Source organism: Neopsephotus bourkii, unplaced genomic scaffold, assembly GCF_033783945.1.
Source record: "Neopsephotus bourkii isolate Nb327-2 ecotype Australia unplaced genomic scaffold, CSIRO-AGI_Nbou_v1 NB_1792, whole genome shotgun sequence".
NCBI classification, from domain to species: domain Eukaryota; kingdom Metazoa; phylum Chordata; class Aves; order Psittaciformes; family Psittacidae; genus Neopsephotus; species Neopsephotus bourkii.
Genome location: NW_026902266.1, coordinates 5,663,484 through 5,685,901, shown reverse-complemented (window position 1 = coordinate 5,685,901; position 22,418 = coordinate 5,663,484). Strand labels below are relative to the sequence as shown.

General features: G+C 43.3%; 1 protein-coding gene across 14 annotated transcripts in view; it reads right to left on the bottom strand.

The window, feature by feature from the left end:
- BRSK2 (BR serine/threonine kinase 2) overlaps positions 1–22,418 on the bottom strand; it is a 327,161-nt gene that overhangs the window by 108,245 nt on the left and 196,498 nt on the right. For 13 of the 14 annotated variants that reach the window (XM_061342432.1, XM_061342434.1, XM_061342433.1 and 10 more), the window contains exon 3: positions 2,548–2,633. In XM_061342432.1, the coding sequence (XP_061198416.1) occupies positions 2,548–2,633 (86 nt within the window). Of the gene's footprint in view, positions 1–2,547; positions 2,636–3,823; positions 4,100–22,418 lie in introns of those variants that run through there. The other variant, XM_061342441.1, reaches the window with a different exon arrangement.

Below are 22,418 nucleotides of genomic sequence, written 5' to 3'. Positions count from 1 at the left end.
AAACAAACAGAAAAAGACTGCTAGGCTAAGACGCATATACTAATAGATTATATTATTATTTTTTAAAACTCATTCCAGTGTTAAATAAACTGTGGAAAAAGGATTTGATTCATGGTTGCATTAGGAGTCTACTCAACCAAAGCCCCTTGTCACAAATTAAATCATAAACCAAAACTCAAACATGATTTGTGAAATTAACATTTATTGAGGAAATACTCCCCAGCGCTGCATTGTGATTAGTCTCTGGCTTCTGAAATATCACCCATAATTCATGAGCTCTTCTGAAACACTGCCATTGCTGCTGAGATGGCATGGGTGATGGAAAGGTGCCACCGCCAGAGAGCAATCCTTTTTTGATGCTGGTGAGAACTAGAGGGGGTATTATTTGGGAAAGTATATGCATACAGACCTCTAAGCCCACACACACTTGTAATGCTTCGCCCCTCCACAGGCTCCACCTCTTAGATTTATTCAAGGCTATGTCTGTTTCTAATTTTGAACAGAGAGGCTTGGCAGAAGCTCTGCATTGTGCCCTTTCTTTAAAACAGTGACTAATGAAATGAAATTAACAGCTATTGGCTCTTTCACAAAGCCAGTGTTTTTTAGTATAAGGCTTCAGTGCCTTTGTGGACAGTTCAATCACACAGGCGGAGGAGCAACAGCACAAAGAAGACTTAGTAATTGTTAAAAGCTAAATGGTCATTGGCAAAGCATACTTTGGAACCCATCATTTTTTAGAAGCCAGGATATACAGATACAGCTTAAAGATATGGGATACTTCCCTTTCAAGGTGAGTTTCAGCAGAAAGGTATTTTCCTGCCAAGGAATGCAGCCATTTAGAAGTCTTCTAACACCATCCCCACTGCTCTAAGCAGTAGATACTTTTCACATGAAGCAAAATAGCCACCAAGTTACGTGGTAAAAAAACAGAGCTCAACTCAGCTGTTGGCTTCACAGGCATTCAGGGCAAGAAGAAATCTTCAGCACCTCTGTAACCCATCCTCTCACTTCAAATGATGAACATTTCTTTTGTCTTCATGTATTCATACATTTTCTCCACCACTCAAGTATACTACACCTACCTGGAACACATCAGCTTTTTTTGCTGGGCTTCTGCAAGTGTGTGTTTATGTGTATGTATATCTAAGATTACAGACATATAAATAAACAAGGATCACAAAGAAGAATATTCCCTTTCCCCTAACCAAAAGCAAGCCTGGGGCTCATACTAACCCCCTTTAAACCAGAATACAAATGAATGTACTTTTACAGAAGGTGCCTCTCTTTTCAGTACTAACGGAGAACTTACTGGCTGTAAAGCCTTGTTTCCCTTTGCTACCCTCCTCTCGCATGCAGAGCAGGCTGTGCTAGATCTCGGCCTCCATCCTTAGCTGGGGCAAACTGGGCTTAATGATGCCATGACCATTTACACCACTGAGAATAGAGCACTTGAGATGCGGGTCAGAGAATGTCTGAGCCAGCCTCCACCCAGTGCCTGCACAGGCTCACTCTGGCAACAGCATTTCACCATGGATGGCAAGCTCTTCCCCAGAGGAAAATGTAGAATCCAAAAGAAATTACTGCCTGCTCTAGTAAGCTAACCCTTAGGCACAAAGGCCTCACTTCTCAGAATAGGATTTCATTGCTTCAGTAACGAGACTGACTGAATAGTCCATGAGGGATTGTTACCTCCATTCCACACTTTCTTTGGGTAAACAGTCATTCCTTCTTTGAGTTGTGACATTAGGGAGAGGTCACCCATGGATAGTGGTTTTTAAAAATAGTTTGGGGTTTTTTTTTACTACTCTCTTCTACTTGTAATAACCTGTTAAAAAGCTGAAAATAACCTGGAGTTCCCTACTGGGTTGCCCTTTTCCATTTGGAGAACATTGATTTTTTTTTTTTTCCTGCTGTGGCAAGATTAATATGGCCTGTTTGTTTGACAGCAGATTCAACATACCTAGTGCCCTGTCAAGATAAAATAACTCCGTGTGTGTACAACATCCCTGTCCAGCACTAGCTATGATCTGCAAAAAAAACCCAACAACCCCTCACACCCTAAAAACTTATCTGTTACAGCAGGGCCATCAGGAGAATTCAGCAGCCCTTAAAACCAAAAATTGTTATTGACGGGACAAATTTAAAATACTCTTAGAGAGAACCGAGGGTCTCAACGAAAACTATCAGGCAAGGGAGGTTATCCAAATTGTCCCTGGTAAGACTGTTACAGTTCTGATTTAAAATGGTTCCAGATCTTACAGGGTCAAAGCTTCCTCCCCTCTTGCTGTTTGACAGAAAACACAGGTTTGTTCTCTCTCCTCCATTTTAAGTAGGAAAAGAAACAGCACATAAGTACAGAGAGGAAAATGGAGAAAAGCTAATGAAATAAGGAGGGTTCCTTCCTCATCCAAGTATTAGGTATCACACAGACAATAGCTGAGGGAGAAGCCCTGCTCCATTCTTTCAGAAACGTCACCAAATTCCAAACCCCTCATCTCCCTCCCTCCCTCCCTTCCCCTTTCTCTGGCAAAAGCCAGGAATACCTACAAATATTTTTTATTTTCGTAAACATCATGCAGCTTTAAAACGTGGGGGTGTTCTATCAACTTCAGGATGGCTATTTCCCGCTCCACCTGCAAGAAACAAAAAGAAATAGGATATTAGCAGCTTGGTCTTAGAATACATTAGATATCGTCACACATTTTCTTCTCATTTATCCATTTTCCACTCTTTTTTATGCAGAGGATACGACAACTTATAGCAATGTATCTTATTTAGCACTCATATAATTTAAGAAAAATTCAATTTATTCAGCCTCAGCACTGCCTGCCCTGCAGAACAGAAAACAAACAAAATTTCAAGGTTGAAAGAAAAGTCCCAAAATATACCAAATGGAATTAGTTGCAAGAGTTATAAGAGCATTAAAGGCTCTTCCTCCCTCACAACCCAAAGCCAGTGACATATTCTCAAAGTACAGAAACTCTTAAGGTGTCACTTAGGGCTCTCCTGACCTCCCACAGGCCCAGATGTGGCCATGCTGCAATACGTATTGCATACTCAATTAATACTAAACAATCCCCATCCTGAAGAACTCGCAGTCTATTCAGAACAAAGAACAGAAGGCAGCAGTGTGGTTTTACAGTTGCAGAACCAAGGCACAGAAAGGGAAAGAAATGTAAGAAGTGACATAAGAAATACAAAGCAGAACAAGAAATTAAACCTGACTATTGGAGCCTTAAGCGTAAGACTGTGCTTCCTCTCAATTCCCAATCTGTCCAAACATGGCTACTTCTAAAAGCACGTCTTCAACTTGGAGTTAGCAAGTTGTGACTAAGTTCCTGTAATTAATACAAGCCCTGCTCTTCCCCAAAATTCTTACCATACTGCTGTGGTATTTAACCCAAATTTACTACGGGTACTTATTAGATCTAGAGTCAGTGCAACTCCTCAGCTGCTAGCAAAATTGCTCTGTGCTGCTTGAGACATGGTGTAACTGCTCTGATTTGACCTAAGCTAACTCAAAGGGAGTTTACGTAACACTGTGGAGACTGTAGGCAACTGAAATAAACTGCAAAAAGATGCAGCCTAAGCATTGCATAGCTGGGCATGACAAATTTTAAGGATTCCACAAAGGCAGGAAAAAGACCTACAGAAGCAAACAAGAACAACTAGGTAGAGTTTATTCCCAGCCCTTCAAGTAACTGATTGTGCTGGAGCTGCTATGCCAACAAACAAAAAAACCACGCACAAACTACAAAACCATCCCTTAACATCTCCCCTGCAGAGATCAGATAAGTAATTAGGAACTTGCCCAAGTATATCTTTAGTTCTTGATGTCCTTTAATTTCCTGAGATATCATCTTAGACTAAGCCTGAACACAGACACCTTTTTCTGAATGCAAATGAGATACTCGGCAGGAAATTAGAAAGCAGTAGTTTTCCAGTGCTGTGCAGAGGAGGAGGATTTCCCAGTATGTTGGTTTTCATCCCAGATCTCTCCCTCTACACAACTACACAAAACCAGCAAAAGCAACTCTTGCACCACATCACCCTTGGTCATCCTCGAATATCAGGATGAAGGAAACAGTGTTTGTATATGTGTCAATCTTATTTGCCTCTGCACAGTGAAAAGTCAGCTGAGAGATCTACTACCACACTTAGGATCTCTGGAAATAGCTCCTTCCGAGAAGTGGGGAATGCATTTAAACACATATGTACATAGTTTAGCACTGCCAGAACTGCTGTGAATTCAGTGATACACAATACCTGATGGTGACAGCAGTGTGGGTGTAACTTAACTCCTGACCAGCACTTAGATGAAAGCCACTTATACAAATAGGAAACACAAACTGGTTGATTTCAATTGTACTACCCAAAACCAGGGGGAGTGGTAGTTTATCCCATTTTTGTCTCCTCTTCAAGGAGACTCTTTCTCTTCTACAAGATACGCACTGATATTTGCAGAGGACTTGTACAGCCCTATAGCTGAAAAAGCTGTATTTGCTTCAAGAATGAGGAAAAACAAAACAGAAGTACCCACTCAAATAACATTCTTCCAACACTACTGAGGTTCATCATCAACACCAAGCACCACATCTGCTAAGAAATTAGAACTACAACAAAGTTACCTTTGGATGGGGGAGACCATTCATGGGGAATGTGACCATTGTACTAGCTATGGTAGGGATTATCCAACCCCATTCTCCCTTCTGGGGGATATCCTGCCTGTGAAAGATGAAATTCCCTGCAGATGGGCTGTCTAACTGCACTGGCAATTCACTGCTGAAAAGTCTCTGGTAGGTGAGGTGGCAACATATGTTCAGACCAAGTGAGTGATGGATGGCATCATCCAGTCAGGGTCCTGCTTAGTTACTGCCCTAAAGCATGAGAAGAGGCCATGATTTATAATGTTCCCTTGGAGGAGGGGATTCAGTTACAGCACAGCATGGGCAAGTTCAATAAGAGCAAATCAGAACAGAAAGCAAAATTATCTACCTACTGCCTACAGATTTACGCTAAGAGCCAATTAGAAGGAAATAGCCTGAGTTGCTTTACTTTCGTCATTTTTAACTGTGTGAGTGTGGAAGGCTTTGTGCATATTTTTAAATTCCTGGGAACTAAATCCTGAGAGGAAATGCACTTACAAAGGCCTTGATTTCAACCCCAGGCATGCAGAAAGCCATCTGGACAGATGGGCCTGGCAGCATTTCACTACAGTGCATTCAGTTCAGTGGTGCGTTGCACCACTCCAGCTTTCCACTGTCTGCTACCTCTTCTAGCTGTAAACCAAGGACAAAACTAATCTACTCATCTCAGTAAGACTTCGTACCATCTTTCAGTGAAAAAATGGGCTTTATGAAAGAAAAGCATCATTACTGTACTTCTCATAGTCTACGCCTTGGCCCCATGTAGAGAAGCGACACACTAATGGCTGTATTATTTCAAGCACTAGAGATTCCCAGCTCCTAAACAACAACCTGATAAAGATCAACCTCAAAAATTTTCCAGAAGTGCCCTGCCTCTTTTTTCTTCCAAAGGAAAACAACAGCTCACAAAAACGTACAACAGACCCCCTTCTCAAAATTACTACTGCAGTCATTACTGTTGTCTGACTCTCCCAGATCCTATTCATTTTTTACATCCCCAAAGAGAAGCCAGACATTGATATGGGCTGGACACAGACTGTAGACCATGGCAGTGATTTTACTGATGCATGGCTTAGGAAGACCTAGCAGCCACAGTGTCACTAGCAAAAGAAAGGTATCTGAGCTCATCGGCAAAATGAGAGAGGTCTGAAATAGCATGCAGCTTTCCCTTCTTCTCCAGAGCATTGCCAGCCCTTGGCATGCCTTTTTTGTGCATCCCTGTGCTAGCAAGCTATGGCGTGCTCTCCAGCACAGAGCTGGCAAGGACAGGGGAATGGAGAAACCCTGCAGGGGTGTTTGCTTTAATGCAGATGCAATTATCAGAAAGCAGGCCAAACTCAGAATAGCCTGTCTAGGGAGGATCACAGTCTGTGATAAACAAGGAAACACGGAGAAACATTTGCATAATAGTTAAAAAAGAAAGGAAAAAAGGGAAGCTTTCTCTGTCCCACAAATGCCAGGTCACTTCACAGGGTCTCAACTACAGCCTGGGTTGCCTCATACCATGGTAGGTTACTGACTGTGCAGCAAAACAGTGCCTTGGAGCTGGGGGAAAGAGCTGTGAAAGGCTGTGCAGGGCAAATGGAGATACACTGCTAACTTGTAACCTTGCAGGCGCCAATTAAGAGTTTTTTAAAATCTATGCAGCAGGCTGGTTTGAGAGGATGCTCCAGTGATTCAGCTAATGACAAACTGCAACACAGGGGCAACACGACCCATATTCCTTAGAGGAATAATGCAAAAGTCTGGTTCCCTCTGCTCCATCTCTACTTCACCCTTTGTCAACCCCAGAAAAAACCATGTACCTGGTTTAAGCCCATTGTGCTGGCACAGTTTTCACTGGTGACAAGCACTCTGCTCTCACCTTCCAACCCACAGGTATACAGGATGCTAATTCAGGTAGAAGACAAGGAGAGCAGGCTGAGGAAACCTGATAGTTTGTCTCAGTGATGGAAGAAAGTTCCCTTTTCTCTTGCTTACATTTGCTCAGTAACAATTGGGTCACCCATCACCCATGTGGTGCTGTGAGAACTTGAAAAATGAAGTGGAAAGCTGCCTTTTATCTACCAGCCTGTATTTTATCTACCAAACCTCTGCAAGCACTGTGCAACAGTCATTAATAGCAGTGTTTCCCAAAGAACAGCTACACACAAAAAGCTGGGGACAGCAGATGACATTCTCCTTGGATGCTTCAAGGTTCACCAGCAGTGCACCACAGAGCTTGCTCTCTCTCCATTGACACCAGTGTCTCCCATATTGTTCAAAACACCATTTGGAAAAGTAAGTCTGAAACTGCAGAAGTGGGCCAGGAGGCTGCAAACATGTTGTGCTGGTTTTCCTACTCAGAGCAAAATGGTGGAGGGGAGGTGGAGGTGGGAGGTCTTCATGTGAATATCAAGCTCTCTAATGGTGACTCTGTTTTGAAGTAATTAATGAAATACTTTTCAGAACTCATGGCTGTCTCTTCAGCTACTAGAATCTCAACCAGAACATGAACTTTCTCTGAGTTGTTATTTAGATTCAGGATGAACTTCAAAGGATGCAGAGATCTGGATACTCATCTATTTCCTCAGGCTACAACTCCAGTTGGAAACCTTGTACCAAAGTACCTGCTTTCGTCAGTGTCTGGCCCACTGTGCAGTGATTTGCATTTCCGTGATGAGAGCACAAAAATCAGAAAGTAAGTCACTGTGATACTCCACTGAGTTGAAGTGGCAAAACCAAAGGTACTGGATAGGAAGAAAATAATCTCGGGTTCCCTGGAAAGTCTGTGTTCTGCAGTAACAGAAATATCACAAGAACAGACCCTAAGATTTTACTCTCTTAGTATTTTGCTTCCATGTTGTGTGGGACTAAAAGGTAAAATGGTGAAAAATCACTGGCTTTGGTGAAGCCTGGGTCATCTGTTCACTCTTTCCTGTAATCACAGAATAAATAGGCTACCCATGAAAACAGAAAAGAAATTAAACCACATATCATAGAATAAAAGAGTCACAGAATGGTTTGGGTTGGAAGGGACCTTAAAGATCATCCAGTTCCAACCCCCCTGCCACAGGCAGGGGCACTTTCCACTAGACCAGGTTGCTTCAAGCCCTGTCTGACCTGGCCTTGAACACTTCCAGGAATAGGGCAGCTACAGCTTCTCTGGGCAACCTTTGCCAGTGTCTCAACACCCTTATGATAAATAATTTCTTCCTAATATATAATCTAAATCTATCCTCTCTCAGTTCAAAGCCATTCCCCCTTGTCCTGTCACTACATGCCCTTATAAAAAGCCCCTCTCCAGATTTCCTATAGGCCCTCCTTCAGGTACTGGAAGGCTTCTCTAAGGTCTCTCTTGAACCAATGGCTTTATACGAGTAAGTACAGGCCCAATGTGTCCTGTAGGGTCATCACTGCTGTGGGGATATCATTCTTCCAAACAGACTTAAGCCATTACTGAATCTAAGCAATACCACATTATATCAGTTGCATCCTTAACTTCAAAGGAGTAGCTGTGGAAAAAAATCAGTTTTTAAATGATTAAATCTTCAAGTATTTTCCTCTGCAGTTCTGAATTTAGTTGATTTTTCACTAAAAGTGGTCTTTCATTTCATTTATCCAAAGCTTCCTCAGCAGATCACTATGGAAGCAGAGAACCACTAAAGTTGTCCATCTATGAAGAGTATTCCCTGCTATTGTAGCCAATAACTTCACATTTCTGAATATACCGAGCCAGATTCAAAATGTATTCAAGTCAACAAAAGCCATCAATTGACTTAAGCAGGCTTTGAATCAGACCTTCTAATGATCATTAAGTGGTATCTGGAAGAAATCTCCTATTACACAATTTTGACTAATTAAATGCTTTAACATGCGTTCAGGTTTTCTGCTAAGGACTAGTAATTACAAGAAGATTCTATAAAAAGTGAGTAAATGAGGGGGAAAACTAGACTTAGATCTCCACAGAATCAGGCAGTTAGACAATGCTTTACAAAATGCTTACAACAAACAGACAAAATTACTGGAAAGCTGAGCAATTTCTCATTTTATTGAAAGCTCTATTATGGGCTCATTCCACCACAATTTTTGTTTGCATGAGTGCTTCTCAAAGCTATTTCCCCATAAATGAAAATAGGTATATATGAGAAGCGAGATGCATATCTGATGTTAAAATTTGCATGTGCAAATTTCTATACCATGAGCTTTAGTAGGAAAATTTGTCACAAACTACTGTTGTAACAGAATGTCAGTTTCTACTTGTCTTTATTGAAATAAGCATTTTTCCATAGTGCATTCAAAGCTGCAACTCTAACGCTCCACTGAATGCTAAAAGTTGGCACAAAGTCTGAGGGTATGAAGTCAGCCAAATGGATACTGCGAGGATTTTCTGGAAAATCCTCTCTGCTGATGCCAATGCCCCTCCACAACAGGAGAGAACACCTGCCCTGCCATATTGATGTCAAGGTCTTGACATGATGGGGTTTGGAACCTACAGGTTATCTAACCTGGAAACTTCATGATTTAACTCAATAGTTAAAAGCTGCATGTTCATCAGTGCTCTGCCATAGGCTACCGAGTAAATATGGAGCTTAGACTTATCTGCAGCGTATGCTTCTTTAAGAAGCATCCAGGCTTCATGCAAGAGACACTGATGGGAGCTGACAAGGAGTGGATTTATTCATTCAGCACTTGAGATTATCTGCTGCCCGGTGGTACACAGCTAACGAGTGACTGACGTGCAAGTCTCTGCCAGCAGTCAGCAGAACTGGCCCCTTACACCGGAAGGCAAATAGCCTCCCTGTGCCTCCTGTCACCTTTGGTGAGTGCCACATCCTGGCTGCCATTGCCAAGTAGTGCAGGACACAAGACACAAACCAACAGCCACTCTGCAGGAGAAATGACCTGATCTTTGACTTGCCTTTCTTTTCGCTCCTTATTCTGGTTTTTAATGTTAATGTGCACTGTGCTTTCTTTGACCTGAAGCAGATTGCTTGCACAGCTGGGTTTTTTTTTCTTTTTTGTTTTTTTTCCTGGGAGTAAAAAACGTAACTCATGTGCAGCCAGCCCAGTGTTTAAGAGAAACCCACCACCTCACCAGCAGCCACAGCCAAGTCTGCATGAACACCAATATCTATTGCTCCAAAGCAGCACTCTCTGCCCCTCTCATTTGAGCAGCTCTCCCTGACAAACCATACCTCAGTGCTCACCCCAAACCTAGAAATTTAAGTTTAACCCCCACAAGAAATGCTGTAGGCAGCACTCACCTGCAGCTTTTTCCCCCAAAGACCAACAAACATATGCCTGGCTCATTTCAGGGGTAGCTATGTTGAAGAATGCAAGAGCAGGAAGCCAACAGGCCCTGTGCAGGAGCATGTGAAAGCAGTGCAATTCATAACTAATTTTCCCCCAGCAGAAGTTACTTCTACTGAGGGTATAAGGTGCATTCAAGAACACGTAATGCCCTGTGGGCTGCTATGCTCAGCTACGGAAAAACAGCCACTACACACAGCAGAGAAAAAGCTGCAAAACTGAGGGGTATGGAAAGCTCAACTTCAAATAATACAAGTGTGGAGCCCCTTGTGTTATTTGAGACATCATAGATTTAATATGGGCAGTATGAAACACAACATTCAAATCTCTGAGTGGGTGGAGGATAAAGGAGATCCCCTTAAGGGAGTACAAGCAAGCACAAAGCAGGGGGTATAGCACAGCATAACATTCTGCCAAAAATGTAGTGTAGAGCTTCTGAGAGTATTGGTTGAGGATACGATAAGGCAGAAGGGTTCCCAAAAGCATCCAGGAAAGGGACTGAAACAGTGAAGTGATGCTGAGAGTACCATGGACTAGGTCCTTAAGGGAGTCCACCATCAGTAGGAAATGAAATTTAAAAGCAGATTTTTGGAAAAGCTTCAAAGAATAAACTCTACACTATTTCTTATGTGTCTCAGATACTGCTTTCCCCTTCTTCCTCTTTTTCTCCATTGGTCAACATTGGCCTTGTTTAGTTCTTTGGCATTGTCTTACACAAATGTCCTTTGCACTTTCTCCAATACTCTTCCAGAAACAATCAATAGGATTGATGCTGTTTCCTTCTCTGTATCTTTCTTTAATGGACATGTCTGGTTCCCTGAGAAATAAGGCAGGTAGCAAATGCTCCAGGAGAGGGCAGAAAAGCTGGAGCTTTGAAGAGACAAAGACAGAATGCCAGACTATCCCTGCCCTGCCCTGCTCCACAACAAGCTTAATGACATCAATAATCTTACAGAGCAGAAAACAGATAATACTATTTTTGTTATTTTGCTGTATTCTCCTGTCCTTCACTTTTGGGTGCCCCTTGACGCTTTAGATAGATATTTGTATGTACTTGTAGATTAGGATCTTGTCTCAGCTGAGTTAATAAACTTGGCGAGATACAAAGAGCTGGTATCTAGCAGGGATTCTCCATCTCAACAGCCACAGCTGGCACTGACAGAAGCAGAGACTGAAGCAACCCACAGCTCTCCCCTTTGTTTCCATATTCTAAATATGCTGTTGAAGCACAACTGCACCTCCCATATGGACAACGGTCCCAGACAAACAGCAGCAGGGACCTCATCCAGGAACTGTGAATGACCACGGGCAACACAGGCTCACAAAGTTCATGTTTGCACTTCACTTTGCAATGAAGAGGGAGCCCTGAGGGGAGGCCTGGGAGCTGCAGGCAGAGGAATCAACAACTGTCTTTCTGCCAAACTGTGGAGCCAGTGGCTGTGTACTCAGGGATGGCAAGCAATCCTTCAGCCCAGCTCTTCTACCATGCCTGGTCAGCAAGAGGTTCTGCAGCATGAAGCGCAGCTCCCGCTTGAACGCTTGAACATACACCAGCTGTACATTAACACTTCTATGTCCATCCCACCTTATGGACACTGGTCCCAAGAAGTACTTATTGTTATCCATGACCTTGAAATTAGTCAATTTGTCCATAAAATAATCACTCTGAGCACAGATGGTGTCTGAGGAGCACACTTGTGAAGTGTTTCTCTGTAATGACATGACCATAACTGGTGCATCTCTATGATGACATGAGCCTGCACTTCAGTTCCAAACATCCCTACTGACTCATCTGTATGTGAGATTATAACTTTTTAATGCAGATTCACCTCAAATACAAGCATGTCTTCATATCTTGCAAGACAGGACTGAACAGCACAGGAAATGAGCAGCGATGTCCCCATATCTTCGTCTCTGGACTACCTGAGCTAGCAAAATTAGCTTTATGGACTCAGCCTCAGTCCCATGTCAGGAGTAAACTATTGGTGGAGAGTTACACAGCTACTGTAAACCTGTGCCCTCCCTTCAACTACTGCACCTTGATGCTGAGAAATGACAGAAGCTTTCAAGATAATGCAAGCCCAACAGCTTTATCGATGGTGCCTCCCACTTCTTCAGTTGGCATCAAGGATGCAGCACAGATAGCAACACTGGCTGGGAGCTTTCCTTTGGGTTTTAATTTGCAAAAGGATGGCTAATCAGGCAGGAATTGTAGTAGAAAGCAAAGTGCAGAAAGAGAGAGGAGAGGAAGAAACAAAATTGCATTTCTTTGCCTCAGTTTTGAGGCTGCCTGTGCTCATCCCCTGCCTCTCCTGAGGTTCAGCCTGCAACAAAAGACATTACAGCAAGACTTGTACTCCCCTCAGTGAAGACAACATCTTCCTCTGTTTTTTACACACAACAGAAGCAGCAGAAAATTAGTTGATTGCTGCCATCAGCATCCAGGATCTCTCACAGCTGGGAGGTAAGAGATCAAAGACAGCAACGAAGGAACATTTTGTTTCTCAGTTATTTTATCTCTGCTCTTCTCATAACCTTTCTATCACACACCAGTCTCTTATTGCTGGAGGTGCTGATGACATCTTGCAGCCTATCAACATCAATATCAGGATCAAGAAACCTCTTGGCAAGGGAGGTTTACAAACAACTTTCTAAAGATAGGCTCTCGAGCATCTCAGAACAGGCAGTAAGACAAGTCATTCCTTCTCCACATTGTCCAAACCTCCTTGAGAAAAGAGGGCTCAGACATCTCTGGCTGTGTCCTTACAGGAAGGTCCAGCGTATTCTCTAGAGCTGAATACAACTGTTTTCTACATCTTCATTATATTTTCCAATACATTATTCAGTCTGGTCAGATTTCAGAGGGACTTAGCATTGGCCTATTGCAAAGTGCATGAGACTCTTACTACTAAATGAGACCAGAGTCATTCAGGAACAAATTCCATCTTTTAGCTCCAAGTCCCAAGAGATGAGCCCCGCCTTGCTATTTATGAATCTTTGCCTTGAGCATTACTTCCCAGATGCTGCAGTATTTCTGAGCCTTTCCAAGTCCTAATGGTGAGTTCTTCAGCTTCACCATACTAAACCACTGCCAACACCATTCCCTATCCTAAACCAGATCATCTTTTCCATATAGTGACAATCTCCCCTTCAGTATAGAAAACTTTCCTCTTGAATTGCCTGTGTCACTCCAAAGCAACCCATGTGTTTATGGGAAGAGGTATACTGCAGTGCAGGTGCACCCACCACCACAGCATTATTGCATGGAGACCAAGAAGAAGAAAGAAATGAAGGCATTTTAGACTTGAGGAAGGTGGTATTTTCATTTTTTCTGAAGATGGTATTGTGGGTCTTGCATTTTCAGAGCAGTCATCTTTAAGTGCCATTGCTTACTTGAGTCTCTTCCTATTCCTTTGTATGTGCCCTACACAACAAACACATCTAATACAGAGTTCAAAGTTATTTGGCTTCTGACGAAGAGTAGAGAGAGATGCAACACTTTGTTATGTCAGGCGATAACACATCGCTAAAGAAAGTGCTAATGACTCCAAAATTACATAAAGGAAACAACAGGAAACTTCTAACGATAAGCAAATTACCTTAATTTTATGAAAAGAATGGACTTGGCTGGACATACTTACTCTAGCTATTCCTGAAAGTGACAGAGCAAGCATGCCAAAAACAGAAGAAAAGTTGAAAACTGGGCTTTTAAATAATATCATCTTAGGCCTGTACACCTTGGGATGCTTTGGCACACACAGAGGCATCTTCCTTTTGTAATTTAGTTCAAAATCCCTTGCACTTGCCAAATACTTACGATAAGACTTAGATGTGCAGATTTAAAAGTGCTCACAAACAATTTGTTAAGAAGATGGCAGGCTAAATTTGAAACCAGCAATATTTGAAATGGACAGCTGGGCTAGATCTGCCCTCCTCCCTCCCCAACTTTTCAGCATTTTCTGCCAGAGATCACATTCATCAGTCAGCTGAACCTTTTTCCCAGATGTCTGGAACATGCAAAAAACAACCTGTGAATCGGGGAGTTTTCCAAGCCTCAGCAATATGGTCACAACAGAGTTTTCAAATGAAAAGGCAAGGGATGCTGTTCATGTCATCCTCTCTCTACAGAAAAGAAAACCTATTACATCTCTTTATAGGAGACATAATTAACTCCCTTCTTTCCAATTGAACAAGCCTTCCCCTCCATGAAAAGCTTATACTGCCTCCCACACAAACACAGAACAGACAAAAACCCCACCAAAATCTTGCTGAGGCAGGTGCCAGGCTGAGGAAACGCAGCATTAACCTCAGATAGGAGGGAACAGTGCCAGCGCTGCGAGGCTCACGTGTTGAATCCTGACTTGCGCAAATGTATTTGGGAAGAAAGTACCACAGAGATGCTCTCCTTGCACCATACAGAACTCAAGATATTTAGGGATAGCTGATGATCACATTAACATAGATATAATGACAGGGATTAAAGTGCATCCTACTGTTGTATAATATGGATTTGTGTTCGGGTCAAAAGTTTCATTTGCCTACTGGCTCCTACCCTTAAGCTCATTCCTGCACTGGAACAGCAATAATCCCTGTTCACGATCCCTCTTCTGATAGGAAATATGCACTTCAGGTAAAGGATTTGCTTTCTGTGCTTTGTTGCTAAACACCATGGGACAGCAGACCAGCACTTTCTTTTATTTGCTCTCTGCTGGACATGTCTTGCCAGGTCCAAGATGCTGAGGTGAACTAAAGACTTCTGCAAAGCATCACTGCAGGGTACTCAGGAAAGCTCTATGGAAGATTGCCCCAGTCCTGTCCCACATGTTGCTTGCCAGAGGAACACAGTAACACTGGCAAGCCCCTTTTGTTTCTGTGAGTCCTAAAATTATTGCTGGGTCCATTCAGTAAGAAAGGCTGGGGCAGCAGCTGACAAGGTATCATGATGATTTTAAGCCAGCCCTCTTCTCTGCAGAGATGTACCTAACCATTAAACAGAGTTGAGGTAATTTTCCTTCCCTTGGTAACAGTCATACTCCACCCAAAGTGGATGGCTTGAGGGTTATCTGTGTCCTTTGGTAGCATGCTGCTGCCCACATGTTCCTGTATTTAGAGTATAATGTTACACACCCAAACAGGAAGCCTGTTCTTTATTTTGGAGTGGATTCCTTATGCCACCACAGACACTACTCAAGAACAACAACATTCTGTGAAATCCTAGGGACTGTGAGAGCCTTTTCCTGACTATTCCTCTTCTGGTTTTGCATTCTTATGCTTGCTAACACTTCTAAACCATTAATCTTTTCTCCTACGTGTCATTTTTTTTTTTTTTCTAAGGCAGAAGTTACTTTCCTTGCAATTTTCCAGACCTTTTCCATGTTCCCTTTAGGATGCCTGGGGATGTGAACTTGCAGAAAATATTTTACTTCCAGTTCAACAAAGTATTTAAAGTGCACATTTTAGTCTGCACCACTACTGTATTGTCTAGGGTCTACCTGCAAGCAATGGAGACAACTGAAGTGATGCAAGAAGGTGAATTAAAATTAAGTAAGTTCTAGCACGTGGGGATAGTCCTTACTTCTGACCCCTTAAACATGCGTTTTGCAGAGGTACGTTTTGGATGAGATTCCTTTGGACGTCTTCATTTGTTGTCATCCTTTTTCCTTCTGTGGGAACAGTGACCTGACTGAGAAACCTGAGATGTCTCCATTGGGAATAATTTAGCAGTCTTCAGGCATAACAAGATCCCTGAATCACTGTTGTCTCTCTGATCCCTTATCTTGCTCATGATCTGCAAATGATCAGTCACATAAAGCCCAAAAGAGAGGAGGCTGCTGCCTACCTACCAGAGGCCTCAGTTTGTGAGTTCTATCTTCAAACAAACAAGCAGAAGTTTCACTTAGGGAAAATATATACAAGCGTAGAGCTCTGATACACTCTTAATAAGGAAGTACGATGCAGTTATTTAAATATGAAACAGAAAATAAAATCCAAAGAAAACAGCCCTCCCTTGAAAGTGCTCTGAATATTTTCAAATAAGACAACCTTCTTCGTAAACAGAAAGGCAATGTGTAGTGCACAGCTGTTTTTCTTCCTCGATCTGAACTGCAATGGCTCTTCCTGATCCTTTTCTATGACAGGTGTGCATATTCTCCAAACCTCCAGATGGGAGTCAGCGCCTGTGTTCAGGTCTTCGGGGGGGATCACTCTGCTGATGGCCTCCTTTAGACCTAATGATTGACTTAACCACCCAGCAGGTTGCCTCCTAGGACAAGCATCTGATGTTACAAGTGAATACAGCACCTCAGAGGCAGAAAAGGACTGCAAGGATCTGCAGAGGGGTTACATGAATGAATGAGTTTCATTTTCAAATTTAGGCCAGAAGCAGCCCACCCAACCTAATTTTTCCTCCCTCATACTGTTTATTCAACCAAAAGGATTTTCAGACAACCTGAGGGGATGGCCTTCATGGGTGAGTGTGCACTTTACCAGAAGTCCTATTTGGCAGAATGCCTTTTATTGTAAGAATTTTGGTTCTGTTCCTCCTGCTGCATGCTGCTTTTCTTGGCCTTCTGGCTGTCTCCAAGTCCTATGTAAACTTCTCTTTTAACAATACACTGGGGATCTTGCAGATGCACAGACTACATAGTTGGAAGCACTGCCAAACAGTTTATCGTGCAGCTTAAGAAGGCATATACATATACTGCTGTACCACTTCAGAAAACGATGGTGCCTTTCTAGAAATGTTCTCATTTTGCTCGCAACACCAGCTGCATTTTACAGGAGTGATCCTAACCCAGCAGAACAAGTCTGGCAAAGGGTTAAAATAGGATTTGTATCTTATTTTTAACCCAGGCTGGAGAATTCCCTTCTTTCCTTTTTCTCTTCCCCTTATGACACCTCTTTAAATAGAGTTGCTTCTTACAGCCCCAAACCCACCTAAAGCCAAGGAGTCAAGCAATGTTTCTCAAGTCCTTTGTTCACCAGAGCAGTATGGGGGCGTGAGATAAGTCTTTGTCGAAGCCACCAGCGATTAAGACATCAGCACCATTAGGAGCCGCTGCCTTGTGTGCAGTCAGCTCTCTGCCAGCTGCCCCCAGTCCTCTGCCGTATCCGAGCAGCCCTCCTCTCCCTGGGGGATCCCCACAGCCAGCTCTACAACGGGGCTTGTGCTCCGTCCTCACATCCAGCCTGCCTGCTCATTAATCTTTCGGGATGCGACTGCTACTGCCACTGCTGCAGACACCTACAGACTGAGGATGTTGCTTCCTCCCTGCTACACAAGGCTTTTCTTTTCTCACTTCCCCAACTGCTTTTAAAGGGAAACACCCTTTTTTTTTTTTGCTGCGGCAGAGTAATATAAGTTCCAACCATAAAAGCAGGAAAAAGACCTGTACTGCAGTCCTCACAGGGGCCGTGCCTGGCTCTCTCTTACACTGACGTTCCAGCAGAGTCAGGACATTAAAATGTATGCAAGGAAGCAACCTCCCATGCAAAAGGCCACTGTAATCGTTTCAGAGTCAGACAGAAGTCTCTGTGCCAGTTTCTCACTTGGATATGTCAGAGACACATGAAAGCTGTTGGGAGAAGTGCAGCTGCTATTCTCCTTAAGTTCCTGAAGTACAAAACTATGGGAACCAAAACAAAGCCAGAGCATTTGTGAAGCTACTCTAACTTGCCCTGAGAGACAGGCATCTTTACTCCCTCTATCGCAGCAGGAAGACTTGAGATGGCAGGCTACGCCCTTCAAGCTACCAGCAAACATAACTGCTTGGCAAAATGCAGTATGTAATACCAAAAGGGAAGTCCTCTTTTAGCAATAGCTTTTCCAAACCAGTGATCAGTCAGCAGCCAGAAGAGGACTGCCAAGCATTTCCAAAATGTAAGGCATGCTCCTGTTTTTCAAATAATCAACACAAAAGTGAGGGAGCTACATATGACCTGATATGCTGGTATAAAGCAGATGCAGTGATGTCAGAGCTGCTATTCCCTCTGCAGCAGGGCTGAGCAGAAACAACAACCCCTTCACTGTCACAGATGACCCTTACAATGTGCGTATTTTGTCCTGCAGGACAAATAGAAAGCAGTATGAATCCAGAGTGAAATGAAGAAAACTAACTGCTTTCTACACACTCCTAGGGCAACTCTGATGCACTTGGGGCACTTCTACTTTCATGCAGGACTTTGCCCACATAACAGCTCCACTCAAACACAGTGAGAGAGGATTTAATGTTTCTTTGGTGGTAACTTCCACCCACATCCTTATTTTTCCCTCCTCTGACCTCCTTTCCTTTTCCTCCCCCTGCCCAGACCATCTCTGGGAATGGCCAGGCACAAGGAGGTCTTTTCAAGAATTATCATTATCCTCTTCATACATTCTTGCTTTGTCTTTTCTAAGCAATTTTTCTTCCAGATCCTGGAACAAGCAGGTACTTCAGAACAGTGTCACTATCACATGGATGGCATATCCAGAACCTGTGGGGCACATGTGAGCGGGCAGGCTGCATTACAAAGTATTCGCACTTGAACACCTCTCATTGGCACATCTTCCTCACTGAGGACTGCTGTCAGTTACTGTAAAGCAGCCTCCCTGTGCTAACATAACTTGGATCAGGTCCTCAATATGTACTACCTCCCTTTTTATTCCCCCCCAAAATATTTTTCAAACTGGAGCACAGAGGATTTTCTTACATTAGGATTACAGAGCTTTCAGGCCCTTCCTATATGAGTTGTTTTTTTTTCCCAAACTGAAACCATTATAATTTTCAAAAAAATCACTATTGAGAAACAGTAAAAATCATTCTGTAATACTGCTTACAGTGAGTATTTGTTTCCCTCTGGGAATCCGGGTACTGCCAGTGGGAGCTTCATCAGATGCTGACAACTGCCCCCATCATAAATCCCCTTAGGGAAGGATGTTCCCTCTCTGGCAGCTCTCCTACAAGTCAGAGCAGCAGGTAACGCCCACATCTTCAAGACGTTCAGTAATTTTGGGTTCACTGCACTTGAGCACTCTGGAGACAGATTCTCAGCTGCAGAACTACCTGCAGCTAAAATTTAAGAAGAATGCCCCTTTAGAATTAGGGACAATATAATATTTGGGGTTTTCAAGTTGCTCAGACACTATAGTTGCCTGTGTATATCTGAAAATCTGGCCTAACGATGGAAGGTGAGCCCCTCTGAAAAATCTAGACCTAAGCCCTAAATTTTGGAGGTGCTGAGAGGTTGCTGTGGGGTCCCATCAGAGGTGGGAGCAGTCAGTCTCATTGTAGCAAACATCTACATATTCCTCAAGAAAAGCAACCCAAATACTGGGACACATCTATACCATCTGCCATATATATATATCTATCTATCTATCTATCTATATATATCAGAGAAAATAATAACACAAAATAAAAAGTGCACTATCTTTTATTGCATGTAGACGCATAGTTCCAAACTTGAATCCAAATGAGGCCTTCATCCAAACTCATCTTTGGGATATGTCTAAACAAAACGATAACCACCTAAAACCTGAAGGTTTCATGGGGTGGTGTTAAAAGTTATATATACATATCCAAAGGAAGCCATAAAGTTGTTTAAGGATCCCATAACTTAGTCTGGATTCACTGGGTGTGGAAAACCTCTGGCAAACCTCTCTGGGAAATATGGCATCAATACTGGCTCTAACAAGGTATACAAGGTTAAGAGTGAGGCTGAGGCGCTCATCTGCAATTCAGGAAATCTAGCTTCACTTTCTGATTTTCTTCATAGCTTCTTCTGCCTTGGATGGGTTACTTAATCTATCTGCGCCTCAGTTCAGTGTCTAGAAGAAGGAGATCGTACAATATTTGACTTTTCCCACATTTTTCTGCCCTTTCACATTCGTTGCCTGTTTAGACTGTAAATGCTTCAGGTCCAAGATAGTCCCTTGCTTTGTTTTTAAACACAGCTACAGGGCCTAGTATGCCAGGACACGTGCTAAGACACACCTTCTGACAAACACAGACGAAAAATAATGTTTCAAATATCACTACTAACTCAACTTACAGCTTGCAGAGAATGAAGCAGTGGCAGGTGAAGTCTGCTGTATATCATATGGAGCCAAATACTAATTCAAAGCACACTGTCACAGCTGAGCACCTGACTGTGGCTGGTGCTGGTGCTCTTCTCTACTGCTCTGGCTCCACACAAGGGACTGAGAGTCAGGGACTCTCTTCATGCAAGTCTGAAGCAAGCAGAGACACTGCACACCCTTTCAGCACAGGAAAACACAGTGACTTGTAAGCTGGGAGGGAGAGCAGGCAGCATTACAGGTAGACTAGAAATAACAGAACAATCTTCAATGCTGGAAAGCAGGGAAGCTTTGTCATGACAACAGTGAGAGCTGTTAAACACTACAGCATGCACAGGGAATGTAAAGCTAGGCAGTATTCTGGGTCTTCTCTCAGCTGGGAGGAACTGGCAGGACTGCAGCAGTGAATGCTGGTTTATTTTTAACAACAGTTTCTAAAGCAGGAGCTGGTGATTTTGTTTGTTTGTCACTTTTTATTTCATCCAATGCTTCAGATGGATACTAGCTCCTTTTGAAAGATTTTTTATTTATTTTTTTATTATTGTTTCTCCTTGAAGCAGGGACTGCAAATGCTATGACAAGTAGACTGAAAGGTTCACTTAGTTTCAGCTGCAGTTATCCTAAGTGCTTTTGTGTCCCCTGCTGAACTGCTGTTTTGTAACGCTGTGGAGATGAAGCACGTTTTGGGGATATTCCACAGCTCTCCTCTTGCTTCCACCATGCCACAAAAGAACCATTTGTCCTCTCCCTTCCCTTCATCCTTCCTTTCCTGTAAGAGCACAAGAACCACAAACAAAGATGTACCATCACCTTCTTCAGTCTTTTTTGAACCAACCAAACTCCTGCAGATCTAAAGCATTAACTAAGCAGTTTCATGCTTTGCTCCTGCCCCACGTCCTTCAGGGTGCATGAACACAGCTTGCTGCAGACTAACAAGCCACATAGCAAATGCTTCACATTGTGGACTAGTGTCAGGGGAGAAGAGGATCAAGAGCTGCAGCTCAGTGGGCTGAGGAAAAAGTTCTGCCCGTTTGTGCCCCTTAATAATGGGCAGTGAGCATAGAGGGCAAGCGTGACTAGGTAGGAGAAAAGAGACTGTCTAGGGAATCATGCAACTCAAATGCTGGGCTTTGCAGTCCATAATAGGAGTGAGTCAGATTCTGAATTGCTGTGCTGCTATCTTGGTTACAGTAGATGCTAATTCAGCTGGTCAGGTAAAGTGTGCTTTTAGGAGGCTAATATGAAGCAAGCATATTGAGGCTCTGGGACTTTTCCAGGCTTCATAGGTGTTCTGCCTATCCTAAAGGGAAGAAGCACTTGTGAAACACAAATCCACAGCAGGGTATGGGATACCAACTTCATCAGAGTTTGCTGGCGTGGGGGATAACACAAGATTCTGAGCTGTTTGGCAGGTTAGTGGGGCAGTTTATTCTGCTCTGGTGCTTTCAGAGGCAGCTGGAGGCACTGTGGTGTGGAAGATCTCAGTTTCAAGCAGGCACCTTCCACCAGCTTCATAAAACATATGCGGAAACCGATTTCAAAAGACATTGTGACAGAATTGCACTGCTCCCTACCCTGCTTCTTAGGTAGCCAGCAGTTTTTCAGGGTTTCCATCAAAGGATGAAGTGCCTAACCTGAAGTTTACTGCAACAAACTCAAAAGACTGGAGGGCACCAGACCAGGAGGCTTTTGGACTCGTGCTGTCACACTCGTAGACTCTTAGCTGATCTTTCTATGTGGAAGGAAGGTGAGGAGGATGTAAAGAGAGACAAGACCTGGTGCCTCCCCTTTCCTGAAGTGATACTTGACATGCCACAAAGAGCCAGGAAGTCCTCTTGGTGCTGGTGCGTGAGGTAGAACAGACATGGCTCTTGCCTTTGGTAGCTCTATGGGCCTGTAGTGCTGACAGTAACAACAGCTTGCCATTGTCAGCTAAGGAAGCAGCTACGACAAAGACAAGGCACTGAGAGCACACCCAGGGTGCCATTTGAGGGTTATTTCATTCTGACTGGAGCTGTGTTCCAGCCCCTTGGGAACAGACCTGTTTCACTGAGTTTTCTGGAGGGAGCAAAGGAGTGGAGGTGTGACTCGCAGCCGAGACATCAGAGCCAAGCTGTTCTCTAAACCACTCTTTGTTGCCGTCTCTTCGCAAGCCTGCAGCCTCCGCTCCCTCCTCCCCTTCCCAAAAATAAAGCTCCATGATGTAAAAACATTCCTTTGGGGCTGGAGGTGGAAAAACTAGGACACCACAGTTCGGAAAACGCTCAGCACTGCATGAAATATTCACTATCAACCGAAACAGGTTTACCCGGAGGAGGGTAGGATGAAGAGGGAGCAGAGAATCAATTTCACTGTCCTATGGTTTGTTATTCTGGCTGCTTCTTCTCCAAATAAGCTAAGCTTTTTGGAAGCTTCTGTCTGACCCA